The sequence below is a fragment of the Xenia sp. Carnegie-2017 genome, unplaced genomic scaffold (genome assembly GCF_021976095.1).
Source record: "Xenia sp. Carnegie-2017 unplaced genomic scaffold, XeniaSp_v1 HiC_scaffold_19, whole genome shotgun sequence".
In the NCBI taxonomy this organism is placed as follows: domain Eukaryota; kingdom Metazoa; phylum Cnidaria; class Anthozoa; order Malacalcyonacea; family Xeniidae; genus Xenia; species Xenia sp. Carnegie-2017.
In genome coordinates, this window is record NW_025813481.1 from 4,929,825 (window position 1) to 4,952,946 (window position 23,122).

The window sequence follows — 23,122 nt, forward strand, 5'->3', positions numbered from 1 at the left end:
CAAAAGATGTTTTGACACACCATCGATTTCCTGAATTTTACATACTTGAATCGTTTACCTGTGAAAACAATAATAATATTTTTTAAATACAAGCCGATTACGTCTTCAACACGCCACAATGGCGCCAGTCACACTTGCGTCCCAAAATAGGGCAATTTGCATAACACGCGTGCAGAGACATGATGCGCGTAGACTGGGGTTGAGCTCTACGAATTTCGAATTCAGACAAAAATTCCTCACTTTCAAAATGGAGAATTTTGCAGTAAACGAATTGCAAAGTTACGAACTGCAGATGATCAGTTGAACCTTGGGAACTTTAATAGTAGTACCGAGAATCACTTCATTTTTTTTTCAACATTTTAAAACAAATTTAAGTGCTGTAATAGTCTTTTAAGAGAAGAAATATATGTCAGACAAGGATAGACTCTCCTCATCGGAGAGTGAAATAGAAAATAAAGATTGGTCGGATGATGATGAAGATTTAATTTCATTTAAACTGGCACCCATAAGCTACCAATCACTTGTTGGTCATTGTGATGAAGTTAATACGTGTAGTTTTTCACCCGACTGGAGTCTTTTAGTGACAGGAGCTGACGATTGTCTTGTGAAAGTATGGAATACAAAAACGGGAGAACCTCTCTATACTTTAGTCACTCACAAAGGTAAAAATGTGTTTTTCTTCTTCTAATTGTAATGAAAACATGTTTTAACGATATTGCAAATGTTTTTAAGGTCCAGTTTACTGCAGTTGTTTCGCTGCCAATGGCGAACTATTCGCCACAGGTTCATACGATCACAGTGCAATAATTTGGGGAGTTTCAACTGGTGAACATGAACATCAATTGTACGGTATGTATATATTATATTTGATGTTTCATTATCATCAATGCTCATTTTATATTTCGTTTTAATAGGTCATACTCATAGCGTAGTTGCCTGTATGTTTTCTGCTGACAGTAATTGGCTTTGTACTGGATCTTGGGACTGTCTTGCCATTATTTGGTCTGTTAAGGTAACGTAAATACAGACATTGAATCAAACATTACTTGATATGCTTTGGAAATTTCTATTTCTTGTTAATACTTTGGAGTTATTTGAATATCACTTAAATGCTTTTAAAATACCTTCATAGTTACACTATAACCTTGAAAAGTTGTTATTTTATGAAAGTTGTCAGACAATTAAGAAAAATTTGGTCTTTGAAAATGCATTTTGAAAGACCAAGAAATCATGTCTATTTGATATAATATCAAAGTGTCCAGTTTTTTGGTTTAGTTTGAAATGAAACTATACATTATTTTTCCTTTTTTTTATGTCAGACAGGAGAAGCAATTTACAAATGTTCTGGTCACTGCAGCTCAGTTCAATGTGTCACATTCTCAAGCAACTCCAAGTATATGGTAGTTATCTTTCTTATTGACCTGTTAAAATAAATTATGTCAGTTTGTTTAGAATCATTAATTGAAAATTAAACGAAGCATTCTTTTTCTAAGGCATCTGGATCGTGGGATTGTAGTGTACGCTTATGGACAATAGACACTTTACCTTTGTGCTCTTCTATGGTTGAAGGTCTTCCTCAATGTCATGTGCTTCATGGCCATAAAAGCAATGTAAAAGCAGTCTCTATATCTTGCAATGAAATTTTGGTATGTAATTAAACCAATTGTAATTTTTCATAACTTGATTATATGTAGTTGTTGTGAGTGTATTTTATATATTGTTCTATGTAATTGTTTCAGAATTATTTAGTGTGCATTAAAGCGAGGCTAAATCATGATTGTTGCTCTACACAAGTACTCTAATGAACTGATGTTTTGAATCATTTTTAAGGCCTCTGCTTCCTGGGACTTGACTATCATTTTATGGAATTTAAGCACAAGAAATAAGCTTGCAATCCTTGTTGGTCACACTGGCTGGATACAGGTTAGGCAGGCTGGATATAGGTTAGACAGGCTGGATATAGGTTAGACAGGCTGGATATAGGTTAGACAGACTGGATACAGGTTAGACAGGCTGGATATAGGTTAGATAGGCTGGATACAGGTTAGACAGGCTGGATATAGGTTAGACAGGTTGGGTATAGGTTAGGCAGGCTGGATATAGGTTAGACAGGCTGGATATAGGTTAGACAGGCTGGATACAGGTTAGACAGGCTGAATATAGGTTAGACAGGCTGGATACAGGTTGGACAGGCTGGATACACTATGGACATGTAGGATACAGGTTAGGCAGGTTGGAAAAGATTAAACTATTTGGATAAAGGTTAGATATGTTGTAAAAAGCCTAGATATCATTCTGCTTCATCTTCCATAACTTGTTTTATTTTTTATTTTTCTGACAATATAAATATTTTTATGTAGACCTGTACATTTTCACATAATGGTGATTTACTTGTAACTGCAGCTGACGACCATACGGTAACTGCATACCCACTTGCTTTCATTCTTGGTGTTATAAAGTCTTCATTTTTTCATATTATTCATCATCTAGGTACGCATATGGAATGTTGATGATGGAAGTTGTGTCCAAGAACTTGAGGTAGCACATTAAATTTGTTTTTGCCCTGTGGTTGTTTAAGTATTAAACAAAAGTTTGTATACAATGTTCATCATTAACACAATACTTGATGATGAATTTGCTATAAATTTAAAACATCAGTGTATTATTGACTTTTCTGTTTATCTTGAATAATTAGTGGATATTGTGGTCAGAATTTGTTTCATTTCATGCTTCATCAATATTGAAATTCATGTTTATTTTATTTTACATTAAGTGTGACACTGATGAAATCCATACATGCTGTTTTAAACCTAATGGGACAATACTTGCTTCTGGTCCAGTCATGTCTGAAAAAGACAAAGAGATATATGTTTACTAAACATTGGCAATCCTGGGTTATGGTGAGTAAATTTTAGCATTTCTATTTTAAATTCACAAAATATATTCACAACATAATGTCGAGATGTTTGGAAATTAAAATTGATTTGCTTTAAGATATCTATCAAAGAGTAAAATCGTATCAACTTAAATACTTTAACGTATTTTCAACTTAAAATTAAGTCAAAGAATAACTGTTTGTTAGTTACGTATTTTCCCAAACGCTGAATCAGTCTTTGTCTCCACTGACCGAAGATGACTCTCTACTTTTATGTTTGCTATAACGAAAATTTTTGCTTGTCAAACGACTATTTCAATGTTGTTGTTTTTAGAATGTTAGTAGAAAATAACAGAGATACACGGGATAAGAATATACTTTTTTGGTTATGTTATGAACATGAACTTTTAAAGATAATAATGTAAATTGTATCGTAGAGAATTTAGTAAAAATATGAAATTGGTATGGGACAAATCGTTTTCAAATAAATTAAGAATTGATAAAATTTATGAATTGCGGTGGTTAAGAAATAGAAGATACTGAGTTTCTCCTGATGTCTTTAAAATAAATTAAATTGGAGTTAGGAAACTACACCCTAGTCCTAAAAATATTTCTTGAAAATATCATTATTTAGCAGTTCCGTGATTTTTCACTCTTTTTAAAAAGTTATTTCATTTAATAATTTGACTACTTTGTCTTATTAGGAATGTCATCGCGCGAAGCAATTCTTCTCCAAGAAGTGCTGTGTAAAATATGGTAAGTAAAGTAAGAACAACAATTCCTCGTATTTTATATCTTGGTGTCTTTAATTTCACTTTAATTTCGCCAATGAAATTAGAGATTTTCGGCTTTTGGTGAGATTGTGCGATGGATCCTGAAGTATTTGGATTAGTAATAATGTTTGTGCTTTTAGTTCCATCTATCATAAATCATTTACAAATAGTAATTATATCGCGGTTTTAATGATACTTTTTCATATAATGTTGTGTTTGGAAAATTCAAAACTGGAGCGATGCATTTCACCGCTTCTTTTTTGCCTGTACCGCATTCTGTACTCCCATTCAGGGTACATAATGATCTATGTGTCTTAAAATCGGCCTTTGGATGTGCTTTTATCTTCTCATTTTACCATATGAATGTTAGTTGTTGATTTTTAATTAGCTCTCCGGTAATTAAACTTGTGTAAACCTCACAAAAGCATTCAAATATACTTTATGAATACATAATTATCACACATTTGTGTCATTTTGCGATAATCCAGTGGCAGGACGGTCTAGTTCAAAGTGTAAACATCAGCATTCTCTTGAAATCCTGTGTATATTCAGAATACAAGCTTGTTGCGCGAGTCATTATTTTACAGCGTATTGATACTAAGATTTCTGGTCACATATTTCGTGTCTTATTTTATTTATGATTATTTTACTGGTGTTTAATTTAACCCCTGTCGTGTATAAAGAAACAGTTCTAGCCTCTCGCCAACAATTGAACTCAATTTTTCATACTGATAATTGATTGTATTCTCCGGTGGTGAAATTTTACAAAGGCGCCATTATTTTTAGCATATGCGGTTCGTAATTAATTTCACAGTAGAGAAGTTCCAGTCGCATATTTTAATGAGCTGTTCGGGTTGTTTGACATATTAATAAAATGTAATTATCCACTTACGTTGTGTCGTCTATCATGACAAGAAAGACAAGATAACGATATTACAGAGAAATTTTCCATGATTTTGAAGCGACTCACCAAAAGCTTGTTTGTCTTGTTTTTCCATTTTCTTTAACTTTATCTCTTATTGATAAGTGTATCAAATTCGTCGTTATATTTGAGAGTATATTGTCTACGATAAACGTTGAAATTTGACCGAACTAACTGTTTATAGCTAATAATTTACGGTGTTTGATCGATTGAAGAAGCAAACGATAAGACGCTGACATCTTTGTCCATTGAACTCTCGTTTAAAGGTAGGCGAAGTAATATTGCTTTCTATTACAGTATATGCTTTATGTGTTAGTGATGTCTTGCAATTATATATATGATGAAAAGACAAGAATTTCCATTTATTACAGAATAGTGTCAATTTTTAAATGTGTTTATTTAATAACGTAATTTGCAATCGAATTTTTCACAAAGCTTTAAAAACTCGATTAATAATACTAAGTCTTCAACATATTCATAAATGAGAAGCACTCGGCGATTTCATTTGTGTAACCATATATAAAATTCGTCTGACTATGTCGTGATATTATGTTCAATAATTAGCTTTAACTAAATTCAGACAAGAGTAGCCAAAATCATCAGTTAACATTTATACGTCTGATGCTTATTTTAAAAGGTAGCTTAAGACACAGGAAGCAAAGTTTCATTCAAACACAGGACTACACTATGTTGTTTTTTTAGTATTGATATTTCTATATTTTAATCATTGCAACTCATCACACCTAAATGAGAACCACTTTCATTATACTATACATTGACTGCCGAAATTTACTTCCAAAATAGATCTACTGTGATATTCGTATTTCTACTCTTTCTTGTTGAAAAAAACGAGAGAATTGTGTTATCTTAAAAGTAGTCGTTCTTAATACATGTGAAGGTAGCTAAGATATGAGTTGTATTTGTATACTTATATAGATTTATTTCATCTCATGTTCTTGTCATTTCCTTTCAAGTAAGTAGTGCGGTTTTAGTTGTCCAATTAATATTCTGTTGTATTCATCGTTTTTATGTCACGATGGAGAAAAATAATGAGGTCGAAGTATAGATTAGAAAACAAATGAGTGTAGGCTTTTAGATCATTACGATAATTTTTCAATAAAATATAACATTTTATTGTAATACAGTGAATACAGAAGTGCAATGACATGATGGTGTGTTGTTGACAATATTTAATTACATTATATAGATAAGGATCTTTATTTAGCCATATGTCAATATACATATATTCATATACATACATATATTTGTATACATATTCTTTGTAAGTGGCTGTTTCCGAAATTTTTTCGGCGTGTTTTGTATTAAAGTAGCGATTTCTTTCTCAAGAACTCTCAACCGACGTCCTTTGTTAAAATATACAACAGCGGGGTGGCTGTTCTTTCTAAAATTAATTGACGACGCGTTGATTTGTGAACAATATGGGCACCTTATTGTGAAATGTATTTAATTAAGTTTAGCTGTGACTCTCGTAATGCAACAAAAATTTCATTCACACTCCTTTACACAAACAAACACGCTAAAGCTTACCAATAATCTTAGCACCTTTTTAGGTTGATTAATTATTAGTTTCGCTTGTATATTTTTATGGACTTCAGTATTTATACACCCAGATAGTTCAAGAGAAATCTTATTTTCATATATTTCAATTTTGAAATCTATAGTTGATAATTGACTTTTGATTCACTTGTATATTCATATGAATGATGTGGGTTTCTTTATATTAGCGAAATGCTGTTATACTAGGCTTATAATCAGTTATAGAGGGTTAAATTATCGTGATTTTTATTGTGATATTTAACATGGAAGATAACAGGATAATTCTATATTTGAATATCCATGACAGTTGCGATTTTTTTAACACGATTTACTGGCAACACGGACCCTTTTTTTGATATTCTATTTTATTTCCCGTATAGTTTACACATGCATAACATCAATATAAATGCTTAAACTTGGTAGTATAATTTTCCTTCTTGGTGGCTTTGTCTCATACTGTGTCTCATATTTGTGTTGTGATGGCCTTTCATACTGTACATTTATATTGGTGGTCTTATTTCATATCGTCTTTGTGTTATGGTGGTCCCATCTCAAACTTTATATTTCTTATGGTGACGTCATATCATATTGTATATATGTTTTATTTCAAGTGTCAGCTGCGCATGCGTGCATGCTTCTGTAATGTTATGTTTAGTTAGAACAACCTTCAAAACTTTTAGCTTAACAGAATTTGTTTTGGGCGTTTGGTTCTTGGTGTTTTATTTATATTCCTAGTAAATGATAATGTATTATTACTCCCCTCTGAGATAATTTTTCAATGTAAAATGTGTATAATTACTCCCCCCTGAGATAATTTCTCAATGTAAATGTATAATTATGAGATAATTTCTCAATGTAAATGTGTATAATTACTCCCCCCTGAGATAATTTCTCAATGTAAATGCGTATAATTACTCCCCCCCGAGATAATTTTTCAATGTAAAATAGTTTGTTTTACTTCCCCTGCTTTTATTGAATTTAATTTCAATTACGACTTACGGATATGAAAATTCATGTTTTATGACATATGCTAGCTGTATAAAAAAATTGCTCTTACATACCAATATTCGTCTGCAACCTCTCACTCAATGCTATAATTAATAACTTTCTTTAAGTATACTATTTATTCTTGTCGCGAAGCCTTAATGTAGCTAATAATTTCTTGATAGTTCATGAAAGTTGTACAAAAACTATGTACAGTACGTCAATAAGGTGTCCTTATCCATCCAGTTTACCCTGAACGTAATTTATATCACTTTATAAAGCTTTACTTTTAGCCGTAAGTTTGTTGTCATTTATATCTAAACGATATTGATTTTATGTTCTCACTTTAATGTTGAAAACGCATAGATTTCAGTTTGTTTTGTTGAACATGCATTGACCTCAGGGTATTTTGTTGAGCATGCATGGATGTCAGGGTATTTTGTTGAACATGCATTGACCTTTGGGTATTTTGTTGAAAATGCATTGACCTCTGGGTATTTTGCTCAAAATGCATGGATGTCAGGGTATTTTTGTTGAACGTGCATGGACTTCAGGGTAATTTGCTGAACATACTTGGACTGCAGGGTATTTTATTGAACATGCTTGGACTTCAGGGTATTTTATTGAACATGCATGGACTTCAGGGTATTTTATTGAACATACTTGGACTTCAGGGTATTTTATTGAACATGCATGGACTTCAGGGTATTTTATTGAACATGCATGGACTTCAGGGTATTTTGTTAAATATGGACGACGTACTAACGATGTACAACTTGGGATACCGTGTTGCTCGTTTTAGCGCCGCGGTGATTTTAAGATTTCTTTAATCCTAATTATTGTACTTGTCCTGGGTCGATGTTTAAGCTGGAGTGGCGCCTAAAACGAGCATTTACGGTAAATGTACAGTTTATATTTACGAAAGAATTCTTTAACTACTAGAGTCTCTTACATATTGCTAAAATAACAGCTGAAGTTGGGGCTCGCTTTTTATAAATTAGAAGACTGGAACTGAATATCGTGGAAGTTGTATAGAAAAGTGAGTTTTGTTATATATTAACGGGATTGTTCCCATATATTTTGTTCTTAAATATAAATACCAATTTATGAATGTCGAGTCGCGTTGTTGTTGGCTAATGGCAACAACATTTTTTTTTACATAAATCCATGATTTCCGGTTTTGTTGTTTTCCTTACCATATTGCATGGCGTCAGCATGCGTTAAAGCTTGGCATTCAAATACAAATTTGCTTTTAATTACTACAAGTTAAGTGTTGGAAGAGCAATTAAAACTAAATGCATTTTGTGTTTGAATCCCATTTGCTCATGTTTCAGCTATTGACTCATGTGCTTCATTGTTCATTCTTCGACAAATTTGTTCAATTCTCGTCGTTGTGAGAGTTGTTTAAGGTAGAATTTTAAATATTATTTGTTTATTATTTACTGCTAAAACGTCAATCTAGTGGTTTGTAATTTGTAACTGTATTTAAAGATGAATGGATATTTATGATTTAAGTTAAAGTGAATTAATGTTTGAAAGCGTTTCTAAACCTAAGAATATGTTCGTTGTGTATATGTATTTTGTGTTTACAATTGTGTATTGGAATATTTCTTCGCGGCGAAAATCTTGTTTTCAATGAACAAGATGAATATTTGTAGATTTATCGTATTTTAGGAATCATATTATCTTATAAAGAATCAGAAAGTAAAAAACAATTTAAATGAGTTTTGATGTTATTTATATACTTATATTTTGATTATATTTTGAAAGTTAAGTGTTTGATGCATTCGCCATTAGTGAAATTTACATTAGTTTTTAAGTTAGAGTAATAATCGTACAAATATGAAGATTTTCTCCGTGGTTCACTTCACACATAAACAATCAATAAATATGGGAAGATCATACTTATTCTAATAATAGCCTTGTGAAAATAAGAGTTAAAACAAATCATTCTTATTGAGCAGTATTTTTCTAACTGACTTATCTGTGCACAATATACTATTTTATGTAGATGGAATTAAAGTTGTAGAATTAACATCGAATTGCCTTCTCATCTTATATAATAGACCACTTTGATTGTTTATCTTTAATGCACAATATGTCACATGTTTGTGCATGCTATCTGTAATTTACAGATGGTGTAAACGGGCTATTTCAACCCTTCTTTATACGCGCTGTTTGCTAAGATAACGTTTATCGTCATGTAAAATTCACGACACGCGGAAATAGAAGAGTTAAATGAGTCTATGGTATGTAATTTTATGTGAAGCCAGGCTGACTGTCTGTTCAAGGCATCGTGATTACCCATTGATTTCATACTTCTTAAGAAAATTCCCTTTTGATTATGTTGGATTATAGCGTTTTGCGTTGTGCGTTTTAGCTTCAGCTTAGATGACGTTTACAACCATAGTCTTAATAATAGTAAGCTCTTCACTTTAAGAAACTGAACTTTTTGCTCTTCATTTTCAGTTGTTTTGCTATCTCGAATTGTCTCCCGAACTCCAGACCCTCTCACACTGGTTTTATATACTGTCAATCCACTATAATCCCTCAATATCTTCTCATCCCTTGGCCGTAAGTGTATTGCTACCCTTTGCTATCCTGTTATTCCTAATTGATGCAAAACCCTTGACTTATCTGTTCTACTGCTTATGCACGATCTTGCAAAAGAGAGAATGCGTAGGTTTTGTATGAAAGAAGTAGGAAATTGGAGTTGGTTTATTAAGATTTATCTTTTCATTGTAAGTGAGAGTCGTTAGGTGTTTATTATGTCTGCAAAGATTTTATCCCCATCATTCAAATTATGACAAAATACTGGGAAATTGATTTCCTGCTACTTGTGAATGCTGGGAAGCAAGAACAAAGTTTTAGAAACTAACTGACTTTATAGTATTCCTCGCAACAACAAGTGACAATTAGTTAAATTTCAATAAGAAGCAGAAATTACTGAAAAATTTTTGTCTTTATTGCAATATACATTAACGGTATGTTTGAAATTTTAATTGCACTAAAAGCGTCAATTAACATTTTTAATCACCAGCTCCCATTGCAAAATAAGTTTTGCTTTTTGATTGCATTCAGAAACGACTATCGTTTACGATGCTATTAACCGATTTTCCACTTACCTAAATGTTGGCAAATGATTTCAAAAATGTCAAAAAAATCATGGAGATTTTAAAAAATTATATATATGATATGCCCAAAAATCTTAATGCTAAAATAGGCGTTTTCCGAAGGTTCTGTGAATTACGTCTTTAATAAACTTTGTAGTGTTTTTTTTCTTCGCTTTTTAACAACAGCCCAATACAATTTTGCCCTGAATACACCTGGTCATTAAATTTTGACAAGGGAATCCAGTTTCAGTCCGCAAAATTTATGTTATAAGTTTAGAATTATAGCGAGTGACTTGCTTTTTGAATCTAGTTTCAGCTTAGAAATTGTATGTTTATACTTTATATTTTGCGCTTTCCTCGACACTCGACCGATGATCCCACGAAACATGTTTGACTTGAGTTCATCACATTGACAGGCCAAAACATTTTGCTAATGTGCCATTTAATTAATTCCTACGGTTTTCATATATCTTTGTAATAATTACGCGTTTTGTTTTTGTGATAAGGTATCTAACTTTATTGCGCTTTTTGATGTGGACAGCCAATCAGCGTGCTCGTACATGTCCGATTCAATTTGATGCCAAGTTTGATTAAAGTTAATTTAAAGCAAAACACTGATGAGCACTTTAATACCGTCAGGTTGTTATCAAGATGACTATATTTAACAAGCGTAAGCGATGTTAACTGTAAAATGTTTTGGATTTTGAGTTGATCATTTCGGAGTTAAATTCGAACTCGTTGTCAGTGAGCCTCATTTCTATATCTTTACGAAACGAAAACGATAATATTATGCAGTGTTCAAGGAGTAAGTTAACTCTATATGTACATGATCTTTGTTGTACTTACATGTCTTTGTTTTATATTCGTTGATTCGTAGAATAATCCATTTGTTCATGGGTATTTCGATTCACGAATCTCTGGCTTAAACCAGCTTTATACATTAGTGCAACCTAGTAATTGTAGTCAACTATTATTTGAGCTATTTATCACTGTTTAAATTCATTGAAATTTAGAAGTACGTATATAATTATATGTTAGAAGACGTTTAGCTAGTAGAAAAATATTTAAAATGCACGAATCTTCAGCGTAACCATGCTTGTATCACGTGTTTTTTTTACATATTTTATATTGCCTGTGTAATATATACAAAAATATACCCATATAAATACCATTGATCGTGAATGTGTAGAAATGTTTAGTAAATTATTTCTTTTATGCGCTTATATTATGTGTTGCGTGCATAATGTCTCTTTACGTATTTTTTGTTTCTCGTCATGTTGACTTGGCGCTCTTGTTGTCCTACACATCATACTGTTTTCATTAAAAACAAATCATTTTTGTATGAGAAAGTCTTGTACTTTTAATCATCTGTATGTTGATGACAATATATGTAAATAATACCCGGCTATTACAGCGAAAATTCAACTCCTTTCAAACTTTAACTATTTTTACATTGTTTGATCTTGCAGACTCGTTGTAGTAGCAAATTATTTTCATTTTAACTTGCACACAAACTTTGTTATCGAGCAGGTATTAATGTGTAAGTTGAACTTTGTTCATTGGATACTTTTGCAGCGGTGATTTTGTTCACAAAGAGAAACGTCTTCTGTAACTATTTATTTTGCCGGTCGATAGCATGTAAACTGCAAATTATTAAAATCAAGCGAATTCTGATATCATGTGGCGGTGGACAGAAAATTAGTTATTATCATGCACCTACCAAAGTAAAGGATGTGGTGTTCTCTTGCTGGGACGGTGTTTAGTCATCAGACATTACCCGAAATGATAATATGAATGGGTTGAGAATTTGATGCAACTTGTTGTTGTGCGTTGTATTGTACAAGAAATATTGTAACTAGAGAATGTCTAGCTCTAATGTATATGGTGTATTTCAAGATAATGACTCTTTATTCATATAAACACTTGTCAATCAACACCTATTTTTTAATCTATTTTCTTTTAACTGTGGCCGACGTGAAATGTTTTAAAATCTAGGTACTATTTTTTCATGTGATTAAAACTGGACAATTTTTGAAAAGATTGACCGCGCAGAGTCTTTTTGTAGTATTTGCTTGATTGAAAACAACGAATGATCATATTTCCGTGCATCTCTGTAGATATGTCGCATGATAATAAAACGAAAAGTTGTGCTGCTTGTGGACGAACCATAATGGAGAGGATTATGCTGTATGCTGTTGATAAGTACTGGCATATTGACTGCCTTCAATGTTCTTCTTGTAATGTTAGATTGGGAGAGGTTGGCTCATCTTGTTTCTCAAAAGACGGAATGATCTTCTGCAGAAAGGACTATTTAAGGTGAGAGTAACAAGCTGCATTATCATAGCTTTATTCGTATTTCAAGCAACTTATAAAATTTAAGAATATTTTAGATGACAAATAACCATCTGTTCGCTTTCAATTAAAGAACTTTTTTAATTTTTTAAAAGCAACTGTCATTCAGATTGTCATGTCAATTTCCTATAATTTTCGCTTTAATTTAAAACACCGAGGTAGTTATGTATATACAAGCTTATTACATCGATTCAATATATAAAATCGTCTCGTCTCTCCACTATAATTGTCTGCTGTTCGTTTTGGGTAATTCGTACTTTCCAGTGTTGTAGTCCTCATTTTATGTACTCTTATGCACGTCTGTGTATTTTCTGACAAGTCCTCTTGAGAAATATTTGCCCTTTACTCCTCAATATACCTCCTGCAATTTTATACCATAATGAAAAATCCCACAAAATATGGCGATGTGTGAGAAGTGCATCGCGAGTACGGTTTCACAAATCGTGTCTCAGTGATAAAGTTATATTAAATAATTCTATTGCATTTGGTCTATCGGGGTTAGAAGAGCGGCTTTCTTTTTGAAAATAGTCCTTTAGATGAGTAAAAGTTCGCGTGTCAGTTTGGGGGCGTGTTTTAATTGGTCGGCTGACGATCTTAATTTGTTTTTGCTTTTTGCGTGAAAAGGTCTTAATGATTTACCTTCAAGTACGACTAAATCCATTACGGCCTTTCAACGTAATTAAATCCGAGAAACTTAATAGGCTTTTAGCTGTTTGTTTATTCATCTCCCGTGTGTTTGCGAGAGCCATGTGTTAGAGTTAAAAGTATGACTCGATCATATAAATATGTTATTGGGAGCCTAAGCATTTGAAAGTGTGGGATAATGAAAACACATCTGTTAAATGAAAGTTTTAAAATAACCGTTGTTTTTTCGAGAAAAACATACGCGAATTACTTTAAAAATAATTGCTATGAGCATTCGAAGAAAATATCGATAAAAATCGTCTTATCTCTGTGGAACACCTTGATGACTTGTCTTAGTTACAAATAGCTTTATTTTTACGGCAAATTAAATATTCTTTAAATGTTATACACGCGACAGACCTCGGATTGAGTATCTTTTCTCGATCTCATAGTGTGTGGAGTGATTAAAACGAATATATTTAAGTAAGATATCGAAACAGAGAATAGAAAACTCATTATTGTGTGCAGAGGAAATTGAATTTGCCTTATTAGAGAGGCTTTTTATCATTTCCATTTAGAGATTTCAATTAAATTTAATGAGAGTTTTGCCTTATGGCAACATCCAGTCATATGTAGGCAGTAATCTGTTAGATTATTTGTCAAAAATTCCGCGATCATTTATGACAAAATATTTCATTATATTTTCACACTAAGCTCAAATTGGTCTGCTTCATCAACGAAAATTTACGATGTTGTTCAAGATTGTGATTGGTTCGTTGCATTTTAGGAAGTTTCCTCATTTCCTGGCCTTTCCAAAACAATCTAATGAAACGAGAAGATAAAATCTTGAATTTCTGAACATATTCAGTTAAAAAAGTTAAATTTCTATTATCTGCAAATGCTTTCGAATTCAAAAAACAGTTTCGTATTACTCTGTTCGTTGTATTTAATGAATTCTTGTTGTGTATTTATTTCTTTTATGGATTGAAACGGTCCTTTTGAATCTTTTTACGGTTTTAAGGTAAATTACGAACAGGAAGTAAAAGATATTACAATCATACGACTTTGGTGTTGGAATGGAATTTTTATTTCAACTATCATCTTAATAATTTTTGCGTGAAAAGGTCTTTATTATTTACTTAACATTTACTGCAGTAGATACATCATTTTTGTGGTAGATCTCAACATTTACTGCAGCAGATACATCGGAACGAAATTTCACGTTGTTGAGTCTCGATTTCAATGTAAATTTGCTAATTTCCCTATTTTCCCCCGTCTTTCTTAGGTTATACGGTTCTGGTAGCGCATGCGCTGTTTGTTCTGAGGTAATACCTCCTGGAGAGATGGTAATGAAGTTGCGAGACAAATTCTGCCATATACAATGTTTTACATGTTGTGTATGCCGACAGAGGCCTGCCACAGGAGATCGAGTTTATCTCATGAATGACAGAATCTTTTGTGAAAATGACTATCACATTCCTTTAAGGAGTATGTCTACAACTCCAACACATCAACAACCAGTAAATATCTTCATTACATCATTACATGTTTTGATCGTTAATTAGTGAAAGAATTGCATATCTTAGATCACTGTAAGTCGGTTGAAGATATAGTTTCTAAATGTAAGAATATCTTTACTAATGTAGATGTCTTAGTTCACTGTAGCTAGGTTGTAGATTTAGTTGGTGCCTTCTTAGATATTCGTAGCATCGTGACCAGCATTATGTTTAGCTGGATTGAATTAAGAAAGTTATGTGGTGAGGCCGTTTCCGAAATTCAAAGTATGTAAAAATCAAAAAAATGAATAATTCATTTTGACGTTTTTTTATGTAGACATTTTGATGATTCAAATTCTGTTTAACAGAGAAAATATTTCTTTCTCAAAGACATTTATTTTCTTTGTTTAAACAGCTCCTTCGCACTCCAGTTTAATGTCACTCGATGTTGATGGTGACGGTTGATGAAAGTTGGTGGTGGAATTGGATAGTAAAATGACAAGAAAACGTATATATATCGTAGTATACATGTGTTATTGTACATTCAAGTTATATATGACATAGACAGTTTCAAGTCCTGTTCTGAAGTTTTTCGTTTTAAAATTTTAAATAATCTATTTGCTAAGATCCTACTGCGATATGTTTATGTTGTAGGCAAAGTATCATGTTGTGTTTACGTCGAAATTTGTTAATTTTTCTTTCGTACGATCTCCATCGAGCAATTTTCTTTAGTATTAATGATAAATATTTACGACTTAAGACCGTACGCATATCTTATGAGCCATTCTGTGAACACAGGGAAATTCACGCTGAAAAACTCGTGTAATTTCATAGAACTAGGAAAGTAAATTTGTCTTTCACGATATAACGATCCCTCCAGGATAGCCACTGAAGCGTCGACAGCACTGAAACGATACCAGCCGTTACTACCAGCTATAGGATTGTTAGGAGATGCTTTCATTGCATTCTCTGTAGCGATTGCACCTAGAACGCTTATTGTTATCGTCATATTTATTCGTTCTGGATCCATTGCAAAGTCTTGTCGAAGAGCGTTGAAAAAACCGTGCAGTGCGTGTTTGTTTGAGCAATATAATGCAAAATAAGGATAGGTTAGAACTCCCATGCCAGATGATATCACTACAACTCGTCCTGATGATGCTTGGAGACTGGGTAAGAACAATGTTGTAAGCTGTATATAACTTATAACGTTAATGTTAAATACTTTCTGTATTTCATCAAACTTTCTGTCATGTTGCCAATTTTTAATTTCATAAAAAACGTGGTTAAGTACCAGAACGTCCACTGTTTTAAAATGACGCAAAGACTCCTAAAAAGAGAAATTTATGTTAAACAGTCTATCCAAAGAGCGCAGAGCTTTATTTAATAGCATGCATTTCTATTTTTTTGGATTGATTTATTTTTTCATTTAAGATTAGAAAGAAACAGAGGAGCAGCGTACATGCAAACACAATAAGTGTTATTTTGCATAACATGAATTTTTCATTGATGACCACTGTTAATAATGTGAGGCAGATAACGAACTTTAAGTTAAAATAGATTCAAAATCTTTGACCTTAATATATATATGAGTAGTTTTTTTTACGATAAATTAATTTAATGTAAGTATTGTTTCGTAAACCGTTTTGGGGAAATTCGTTCAAGTGTTTAAATTAGCTATAATAATCGAAAAATTTTGCTTACATCATAGAGAGCCCTGGAACCATTATCATTCTGTAAATCGGCGACAATGTATGCACTTGATCCACCGCCTAATTCATAACATTTTCTGACGACGGTTTTCAGAGCCAATTCTCGTCTTGCTGTAATCAAAACATTGGCGCCTTGCTCACAAAATCTGTACGCAATTTGTTCGCCGATACCCGTCGAAGCGCCAGTTATGATCACATTCTTTTTACGAAAGCTTTCGTTGTTTTTAGGTTTTCCTGTCAGCCAGTACCATACTACAAAACCTGTAATCAGCGTTAGAATCGACCAGCTTGGCTTCAACATTATAAAGGCGTCCTGAAATGTATAACACAACTTTACTCAATATGATAATTACCCTTTGGAGAGCGTCCTCATTAATGAACAAGACAATGGGTAACAGTGGGCACTGCACGTTCATTTCCGTAGTAAACATAAGGCTGGCTCTAATAAAATAACAAGCTTTTATTACTTTGACTTGCATTTGCAAAACTTGAGATTCTCATATTACAAATACTTTATCAAGCACGCACGCTGCTTGAAATACTTTTGTAATCTCGTGTATGGGTTAGCATAGCATGTGCGATTTCGAAACACCATAGAAGGACAAATAGCTACTGTATTATTGGTATTATGGTAAATATTGGTGACAATCGTGACTATAGGTCTGTATTGGTCACGTAGTCTGGTGTGACGCCATAATAATCAACATGGCGGCTACTGCTTGCAACGGAAAGCAAGCATTTATAATTTGCACAATTTTAAAACGATGCTCGGCATCTTACATTAGCAAATACGTATGTTGATGTGAATTTTTCAGGATTTAGTAAAATTACAGTGAAGCATTGTGTGTATATGACTGTGGTTATTTTCGTTCAGGGGTTGAATTCAAATCAAAAATCCAGAATATTACAAGGTGGAAATTTTCTTTTATCAAGAACTTTCGTCAGAGCCAGCGTTAAAGAAGATACCGAATTTGTGAGAGAACAAATCAAATTCAAACCTGGAAATGAAGATCAAATTGGTAAATACTAATGAACTTCAAGGATGATGAAAAAAGTTTGAACATAAACATATTTTCATTAATTTGTTTAGTTTTCCTCTTTAGCATTTGATCACTTGCTTTGAGTTTCAGAATCAAAATATAAAAGCTAATAACAGATGGCAGGAATTGTTTGGTTTTAGTGTTTTTACTCAAAGCTGGTGGGAAGCATTAGCTGAATCACAGGGCTATGTATTGCAAGCTTTTATGGGTTGGCAAATGTAAGAAAAATGGACGTTTTCATATGAATGATAATATATTTTTGGACCGTAGAAGAGATGATGAAAAATGTCCAGAAAAAAACAGGAGTCATAGTCAAGCTACAAAAAAGAGAACATGGCATTCTTATTGGAGGTGAAAAAAATTATACCAATGGCATTGCAATAGAAGTAACCATTTGATTTCTAATCTCCTAAATTATTATTTATGGTATGTGTTTCATTAGGAACAAGACAAGAAGTTCAACAAGCTGTCTTAAATATCAAGTCTTCAATGAAACAAGATGGTCAAGATAAAAGGTTTAATAATACAAGTGATATATCTTTAGTTGAGGATAACATTGATGATAATCTACTGATTGATGATTTCATACATCCAGTAATTTAGTCACACAAGACAGTGAGTTTGAGAGGACAGGTTTTACTAAAGGTATAACTTTATCATTGCAATAGATGGAAAATTGACTGGTTTTATATTGCTTTCTTTACTTTATAGAGAAGCCAATCTGGGCATATTATAGAAGGAATTTTAAAGGACAAAAGCCTCCAATGGTATGTTTAATTTTGTCTTATTTTGAAAACCATCATCCGAGAATACATTAAATATATTAGTAGGATATGCATTTATGTGAAAAAAGTGGATTGTAAATTATTAATTGAAATTCTCAAAGATGCCAAAGATGAACATACATGTACAATTGCAATGACTTATTACAAATTCCTTCATTTCAAAATATTTCAAGAAAAGAATTTTGGTTATTTTCTGTAGCGACTTCTCAATAAGTTTCCACATTTCTTTTTAGAAAACAAGAAAAAAATGTATCGTAAGTATTTTGATTATTTTGATTTGTTCACTTGCTTGCAGAATGCATTTACAGAATGAAAAAAATTTTTCAAGCTTTGACTATGATGAATGTCAATAATTGTTGAAATATTGTTGTTTAAAACAAGGAATATACATTCCTTAATTAATCAATTTATTTCATTGATATTTTGTTAGAGAGGCAAGGGAAACTCACAGAAGGTTTCCGGAAATCCCTGTCCGATTTGTCGATTATATCTCGCTGGAGAATATGAACTTGATTACAAGGTAAAGAAAAAGTGCTTTATGTAACTTCTGTTTTCTAAGGTAAACACCATAAGCACAGTATTCCTTTCTTGTAGGATGTTGATTTGCTTGAACAATTTATATCTCCACATACAGGAGAGATATTTGATTCAGCAAAGACAGGTATATAGACATAGTTAATTGTTGAAGGCCTTGGTTTTTCTTTCTTGAAAAACTAAAAATTATTTGTAAAAATTTTAGTCAATTCAAACTCATTATAGATTTGTAAAATTCAGGTGTTTGTAGACATCAACAAAAAAATCTTATAGATGTTATTCAAACAGCTAAAAACTATGGTGAGTTTCAATTGTGCATTTTAACTGGATTTCTTTATTCCTAAGCTTAGAACTTTAAAGAGAGGCATAGATATACAATGTAATCGAATATTTTGTTTTTCTAGGTCTGCTTCATTACACAATACCAGGCCCACGTAGCATTCAAAAGCCTATACAACATGCTAAAATACCAGTTAATGTTCGACTTAAATAAGTGAAACTTATTATGTACTAGTTAAGGTGTTATGGAACATTGTGAATTGCCCCTCAACTGTCAATTCTTTAATGGAATGTAACACAATGGTTGGCTATGATGATGTATGGAATAGATGTGACCTCTATAAGACATCTTTAGTATTGTGGATAGGAGTCTAAATATAATTACATTGTAATTATTCATAGTATGTTGTTAATATATTCATTTATGAGTAGCCTACAGTCCACACAAGTTCATTTTATCACTTGTATTGCAAAGATTCAAACTTGCTATTTTTTTCTTAAATTCAGATTGGAAAAGGTCTTATAATTGTTCATTTAGTTGGCCTTACTAATACTTAGTAATAATTACTAATAATTGGTAATAATTAATATGGATATTTTTACAGTGTCTATGGTGATTTGTTAAACACGTTGTTTTAGTGGATGGAAACAAAAAACAGTAGAAGTTAAAATGGCGGACGACATTCGTAATAATGACGAATGGGAAAAACTTTTGAAACAATATCCAAGTCTCAGTGTGCAAAAATTTGATGGAGACAAGACGAAGGTAGTTATGAAAAAGTTTCTGTCATAATATTCACTTCTAACCGTAACTGTTTTGTCTCTAAAATATGTAATCAAACTTACATACAAAGCACATGGTGTATACTGTGTTGAATCTTTAAGAGCATCTTTCTTGTAGGTTGTCTGTGAAATTACATCGCATGAAATGCCGTATGACTTGAAAGCTGTTGAAATGTTTGTAACGGGCAAGAAATATAGAAATGTATGCAAAAACACGCTAACAAAAGCAGAAAAAGACCTTGTATCCGAACATCTTGTTGAAAAAAGACGGTGAGATAAGTCTGATAACTGAGATTGAGCTATTTAGATTGGGACATTGACATCGACAAGCGATGAACTTAGCTTTTTTTCTCGATTTTTAGAGGTCAATTGTACTGTAAACTTACAGAGAAATACATAAACAATCTTCCTCACCACATACGTCTCCATCTGAACGGAAAACGCTTTCAAATAGCTCTTAACAGTTTAGTAATATTTCGCTGTTTTGTGGAGAAGAATCTAGAGCACAAGATGTCCAAATGAATTATTTCTATATTTACGTAGATGCAAGTTGTATTTCAAAAATCAGTTCACCTGAAGAGGAAAATGGTGAAAGGGAAGAAAGTATGGAAGACAGAGCTGAACTGTGGGTTCCTCCTACAGTTTCTGAGTCAGAAAGTGAGGAAGCGGCAGATCTTGATGTGGAGTTTAAAGAATGCGAGAAAAATAATGGAGACAATTATAACTTTGACATTTTGAAAAATGGAGAGATGATGACAGGTATAAATAGTTTTTGAAATTATGATCAAGTTGAATTGCTTTTTTTATATCTGTGATGACTTTTTTAGTAAAAGAAAAACCAAATATTGAGAGAAAGAAAAAAATGAAGAAAAATAATGAAGATCTGCAATCAAAAAAAGGCAAGCGAAAAATAAGTAATAACATTGTAGTCAGAAACAAGAAAAAAAGGATTTGATTCATTTTGATGATGAATCTCTTTGGGAAAGAAAAATACTATTTATTATTCAAATTCATCCAAACATTTCTTATAAGTTGTGCATTTTCCAAATCCTAAAATGGTGATTCAATTCTCTTATTCCCTACATAAACAACTTTGCTTTGAGTGTAAGCATCAAATCCATGCAGACCATTTTCACGTCCAATACCAGACATTTTAAAGCCTCCTGTTGGAAAAAATGGGCGAAATATATTGTATGTGTTTATCCAGCAGGTTCCTGCATTCATCTTTGATGCCACTCTGTATGCACAATACAAGTCTCTATAATTGCAAACAGAAAGAATATTTCACATTTATTGACTTGGATATGTTGGAATAAGTTATACATATGTTATTTAAAAGACAAACAACAATAGCACCTGGTAAACACGCCACTGGCCAAGCCATATTGTGTTGCATTTGCTCTGCCAATAACTTCTTCTTCCGTACTAAAACTCAATATTGACATGACAGGACCAAATATTTCTTCACATACAACTTTCATATCATCATGACAGTTTTTTAACACACAAGGTGTAAGGTAATATCCTCCTGAGATTTTTGGATTAGACATATTAAGTCTCTCACCACCACACAAAACTTTAGCTCCCTACAGCAAAGTAATCATGCATGCCAATGGTTCATTATAAGTTACTATTCCTAGACAACTAACCTCATCTTTTGCTGACTGAATATAATTCAGGACTTTATGCAAGTGACTTTCAGAAATCATTGCTCCCATTTGAACACTTGGGTCAGCTGGGTGACCAACTTTAATTTTTTTTGTTCTTTCAACAATTTTATGGGTAAATTCATCTTTTATGCTTTCGTGGACAAACACTCTTGTTCCATTTGTGCATGACTGGAAAATGTTATGGACATGAAGATGTGGATCACTATGTGCAAGTCTTTACATGAAGTAATATACCTGTCCTCCAAGCTCAAAGTTTGCATTTAAAGTTGCACTGATGGCATTTTCCATGTCACAATCAGGAAAAATTATCAATGGTGACTTTCCACCAAGTTCGAGGGTAACATCCTTTATTCCCATAGCACATGTTTCCATAATCTAAATGATATTAATTTGTTAACAAACAATTCATTTCCCCATCAAATAATCAATATAGCAATGCAACCCACTTTTGTACCAGTTTGTATTCCTCCTGTAAATGAAACCTTTGCAATATCACTATTTTGACACAATATGGTACCAGTCTCTGCATCACCTTGTACAATATTTAGAGTACCGGGTGGAGCACCAGCATCATACAAAATCTCAGCAAGTATCGAGTGGTAATTGGTGCTAAGGGTGATGGTTTAAATATCATTGTGTTACCAGCAGCCAAGGCTGGTGCAACTTTCCATGTTGCTCCACAGAATGGAAAGTTCCATGAGCCAATTGCTATATGCAATACAATATGTGTATTTTAGACAGATGGAAAGCTCTTAGTTTGTAGGACAATGGTTATACCTGCCACAACTCCATATGGTTCTTTAGTAACAAATACAAAGTCTCCATTTTCTAATTTGATATGATGTCCAACTGATGTGGATGCGAGTGAAGCAAAGTATTCTAGTGATTCAACAGCATTATCTACATCAGCTTCCAATTCTTTTATGCATCTTCCTATGACATAATTTACTGATTAGGTAGTTTTATGGCATTGTATTTGAGAGCTGCAGCAGGTACATGCATCATTCACATGCAAACCTGTATCAACACTATCCCACTTGGCAATTTCATCTTTTCTCTTCCTTATGATTTCTGCTGCTCGCATCAGAACCTTAGCTCTTTCATTGCCAGAGTATGTAGACCATGTATCAAATGCTTCAACACAAGATGCCATTCCCAATGCAACATCGTTATTGTTTGAACATTGAATTTCACCTAGTAAGCTTCCTGTTGCTGGTTCTCTTAAGTCATAAGTCATAGAACTTGAAGCAAAAACTCTTTCGCCATTCACAAAATTTAACTTTGACAGGAATTTTTGATTTGAAAATGACCGACAATTTGGATTGATCTTAAGTAATACAGTTATATTATATGCAAAACCTTTATATGGTCTCATTAGGATTGACATTTTTGAAATTAGCATAATGTGCAATAGTTAAACCACTCAGTACTCAGTAGATAAGTCTCTGTTTTGTCTCTTACTTCAGTTGTCTTGTACTTAGATAGAGATCAGTGCTTGGGAGAAACTGATCTCTATACACCGGCATATCTGATTAGCTACATCATTTTCCTAATTATTCCTTATCTCCATTCTTTTTTTCGAATTTTTAATAATTTCTCTGTTACTTGAACGTTGCAAATTAAAAG

General features: G+C 32.7%; 5 protein-coding genes and 1 long non-coding RNA gene across 10 annotated transcripts; 3 read left to right on the plus strand and 3 right to left on the minus strand.

The window, feature by feature from the left end:
• The first annotated feature begins 242 nt into the window (after positions 1-242).
• On the plus strand, positions 243-15,198 carry LOC124439655 (WD repeat-containing protein 38-like). 2 transcript variants are annotated; one of them, XM_046989949.1, is made up of 13 exons: positions 243-662; positions 733-849; positions 915-1,012; positions 1,320-1,400; positions 1,494-1,646; positions 1,831-1,923; positions 2,361-2,417; positions 2,491-2,538; positions 2,774-2,900; positions 3,580-3,631; positions 4,755-4,836; positions 12,472-12,540; positions 15,112-15,198. In XM_046989949.1, exons 1-9 carry the CDS (start codon positions 407-409, stop codon positions 2,876-2,878), a joined length of 1,008 nt encoding a protein of 335 aa, XP_046845905.1. In that variant the 5' UTR covers positions 243-406; the 3' UTR covers positions 2,879-2,900; positions 3,580-3,631; positions 4,755-4,836; positions 12,472-12,540; positions 15,112-15,198. The 2 variants fall into 2 exon arrangements, with proteins under 2 accessions (XP_046845905.1, XP_046845904.1); XM_046989948.1 differs by lacking the exon at positions 15,112-15,198 and adding an exon at positions 5,507-5,543 and having other exon boundaries at positions 12,472-12,523.
• On the minus strand, positions 2,178-4,663 carry LOC124439663. Its single transcript, XR_006946405.1, has 3 exons — positions 4,619-4,663; positions 2,768-2,846; positions 2,178-2,486 (listed from the first exon to the last, which is right to left on the minus strand). It is a non-coding gene; the product is annotated as an uncharacterized LOC124439663 (long non-coding RNA).
• Positions 14,265-16,706, minus strand: LOC124439657 (hydroxysteroid 11-beta-dehydrogenase 1-like protein A). The gene is made up of 2 exons (XM_046989950.1): positions 16,398-16,706; positions 14,265-16,023 (listed from the first exon to the last, which is right to left on the minus strand). Exons 1-2 carry the CDS (start codon positions 16,704-16,706, stop codon positions 15,445-15,447), a joined length of 888 nt encoding a protein of 295 aa, XP_046845906.1. The 3' UTR covers positions 14,265-15,444.
• LOC124439658 (28S ribosomal protein S18b, mitochondrial-like) lies at positions 16,652-19,486 on the plus strand. 4 transcript variants are annotated; one of them, XR_006946404.1, is made up of 12 exons: positions 16,895-17,197; positions 17,280-17,424; positions 17,716-17,796; positions 17,888-17,960; positions 18,041-18,090; positions 18,157-18,212; positions 18,464-18,484; positions 18,661-18,750; positions 18,825-18,891; positions 19,005-19,064; positions 19,169-19,355; positions 19,406-19,486. XR_006946404.1 is itself a non-coding variant. In XM_046989953.1 (11 exons), the coding sequence occupies exons 3-11, from the start codon at positions 17,721-17,723 to the stop codon at positions 19,255-19,257; spliced, it is 582 nt and encodes a 193-aa protein (XP_046845909.1). In that variant the 5' UTR covers positions 16,652-16,725; positions 17,280-17,424; positions 17,716-17,720; the 3' UTR covers positions 19,258-19,486. The 4 variants fall into 4 exon arrangements, 3 of the variants coding, with proteins under 3 accessions (XP_046845909.1, XP_046845910.1, XP_046845907.1); XM_046989953.1 differs by lacking the exon at positions 16,895-17,197 and adding an exon at positions 16,652-16,725 and having other exon boundaries at positions 19,169-19,486; XM_046989954.1 differs by lacking the exon at positions 16,895-17,197 and adding an exon at positions 16,780-16,796 and having other exon boundaries at positions 19,169-19,486.
• Positions 19,487-19,656: 170 nt separating this feature from the next.
• Positions 19,657-21,205, plus strand: LOC124439659 (surfeit locus protein 2-like). The gene is made up of 5 exons (XM_046989955.1): positions 19,657-19,809; positions 19,945-20,096; positions 20,189-20,289; positions 20,370-20,585; positions 20,654-21,205. Exons 1-5 carry the CDS (start codon positions 19,714-19,716, stop codon positions 20,779-20,781), a joined length of 693 nt encoding a protein of 230 aa, XP_046845911.1. The 5' UTR covers positions 19,657-19,713; the 3' UTR covers positions 20,782-21,205.
• On the minus strand, positions 20,786-22,986 carry LOC124439653 (4-trimethylaminobutyraldehyde dehydrogenase-like). Its single transcript, XM_046989946.1, is given in 8 exon segments — positions 20,786-21,084; positions 21,183-21,412; positions 21,476-21,664; positions 21,731-21,871; positions 21,943-22,085; positions 22,088-22,204; positions 22,274-22,429; positions 22,514-22,986. Coding segments are annotated over 8 exon segments (1,569 nt in total). The 5' UTR covers positions 22,899-22,986; the 3' UTR covers positions 20,786-20,876.
• Between the last annotated feature and the right edge of the window lie 136 nt (positions 22,987-23,122).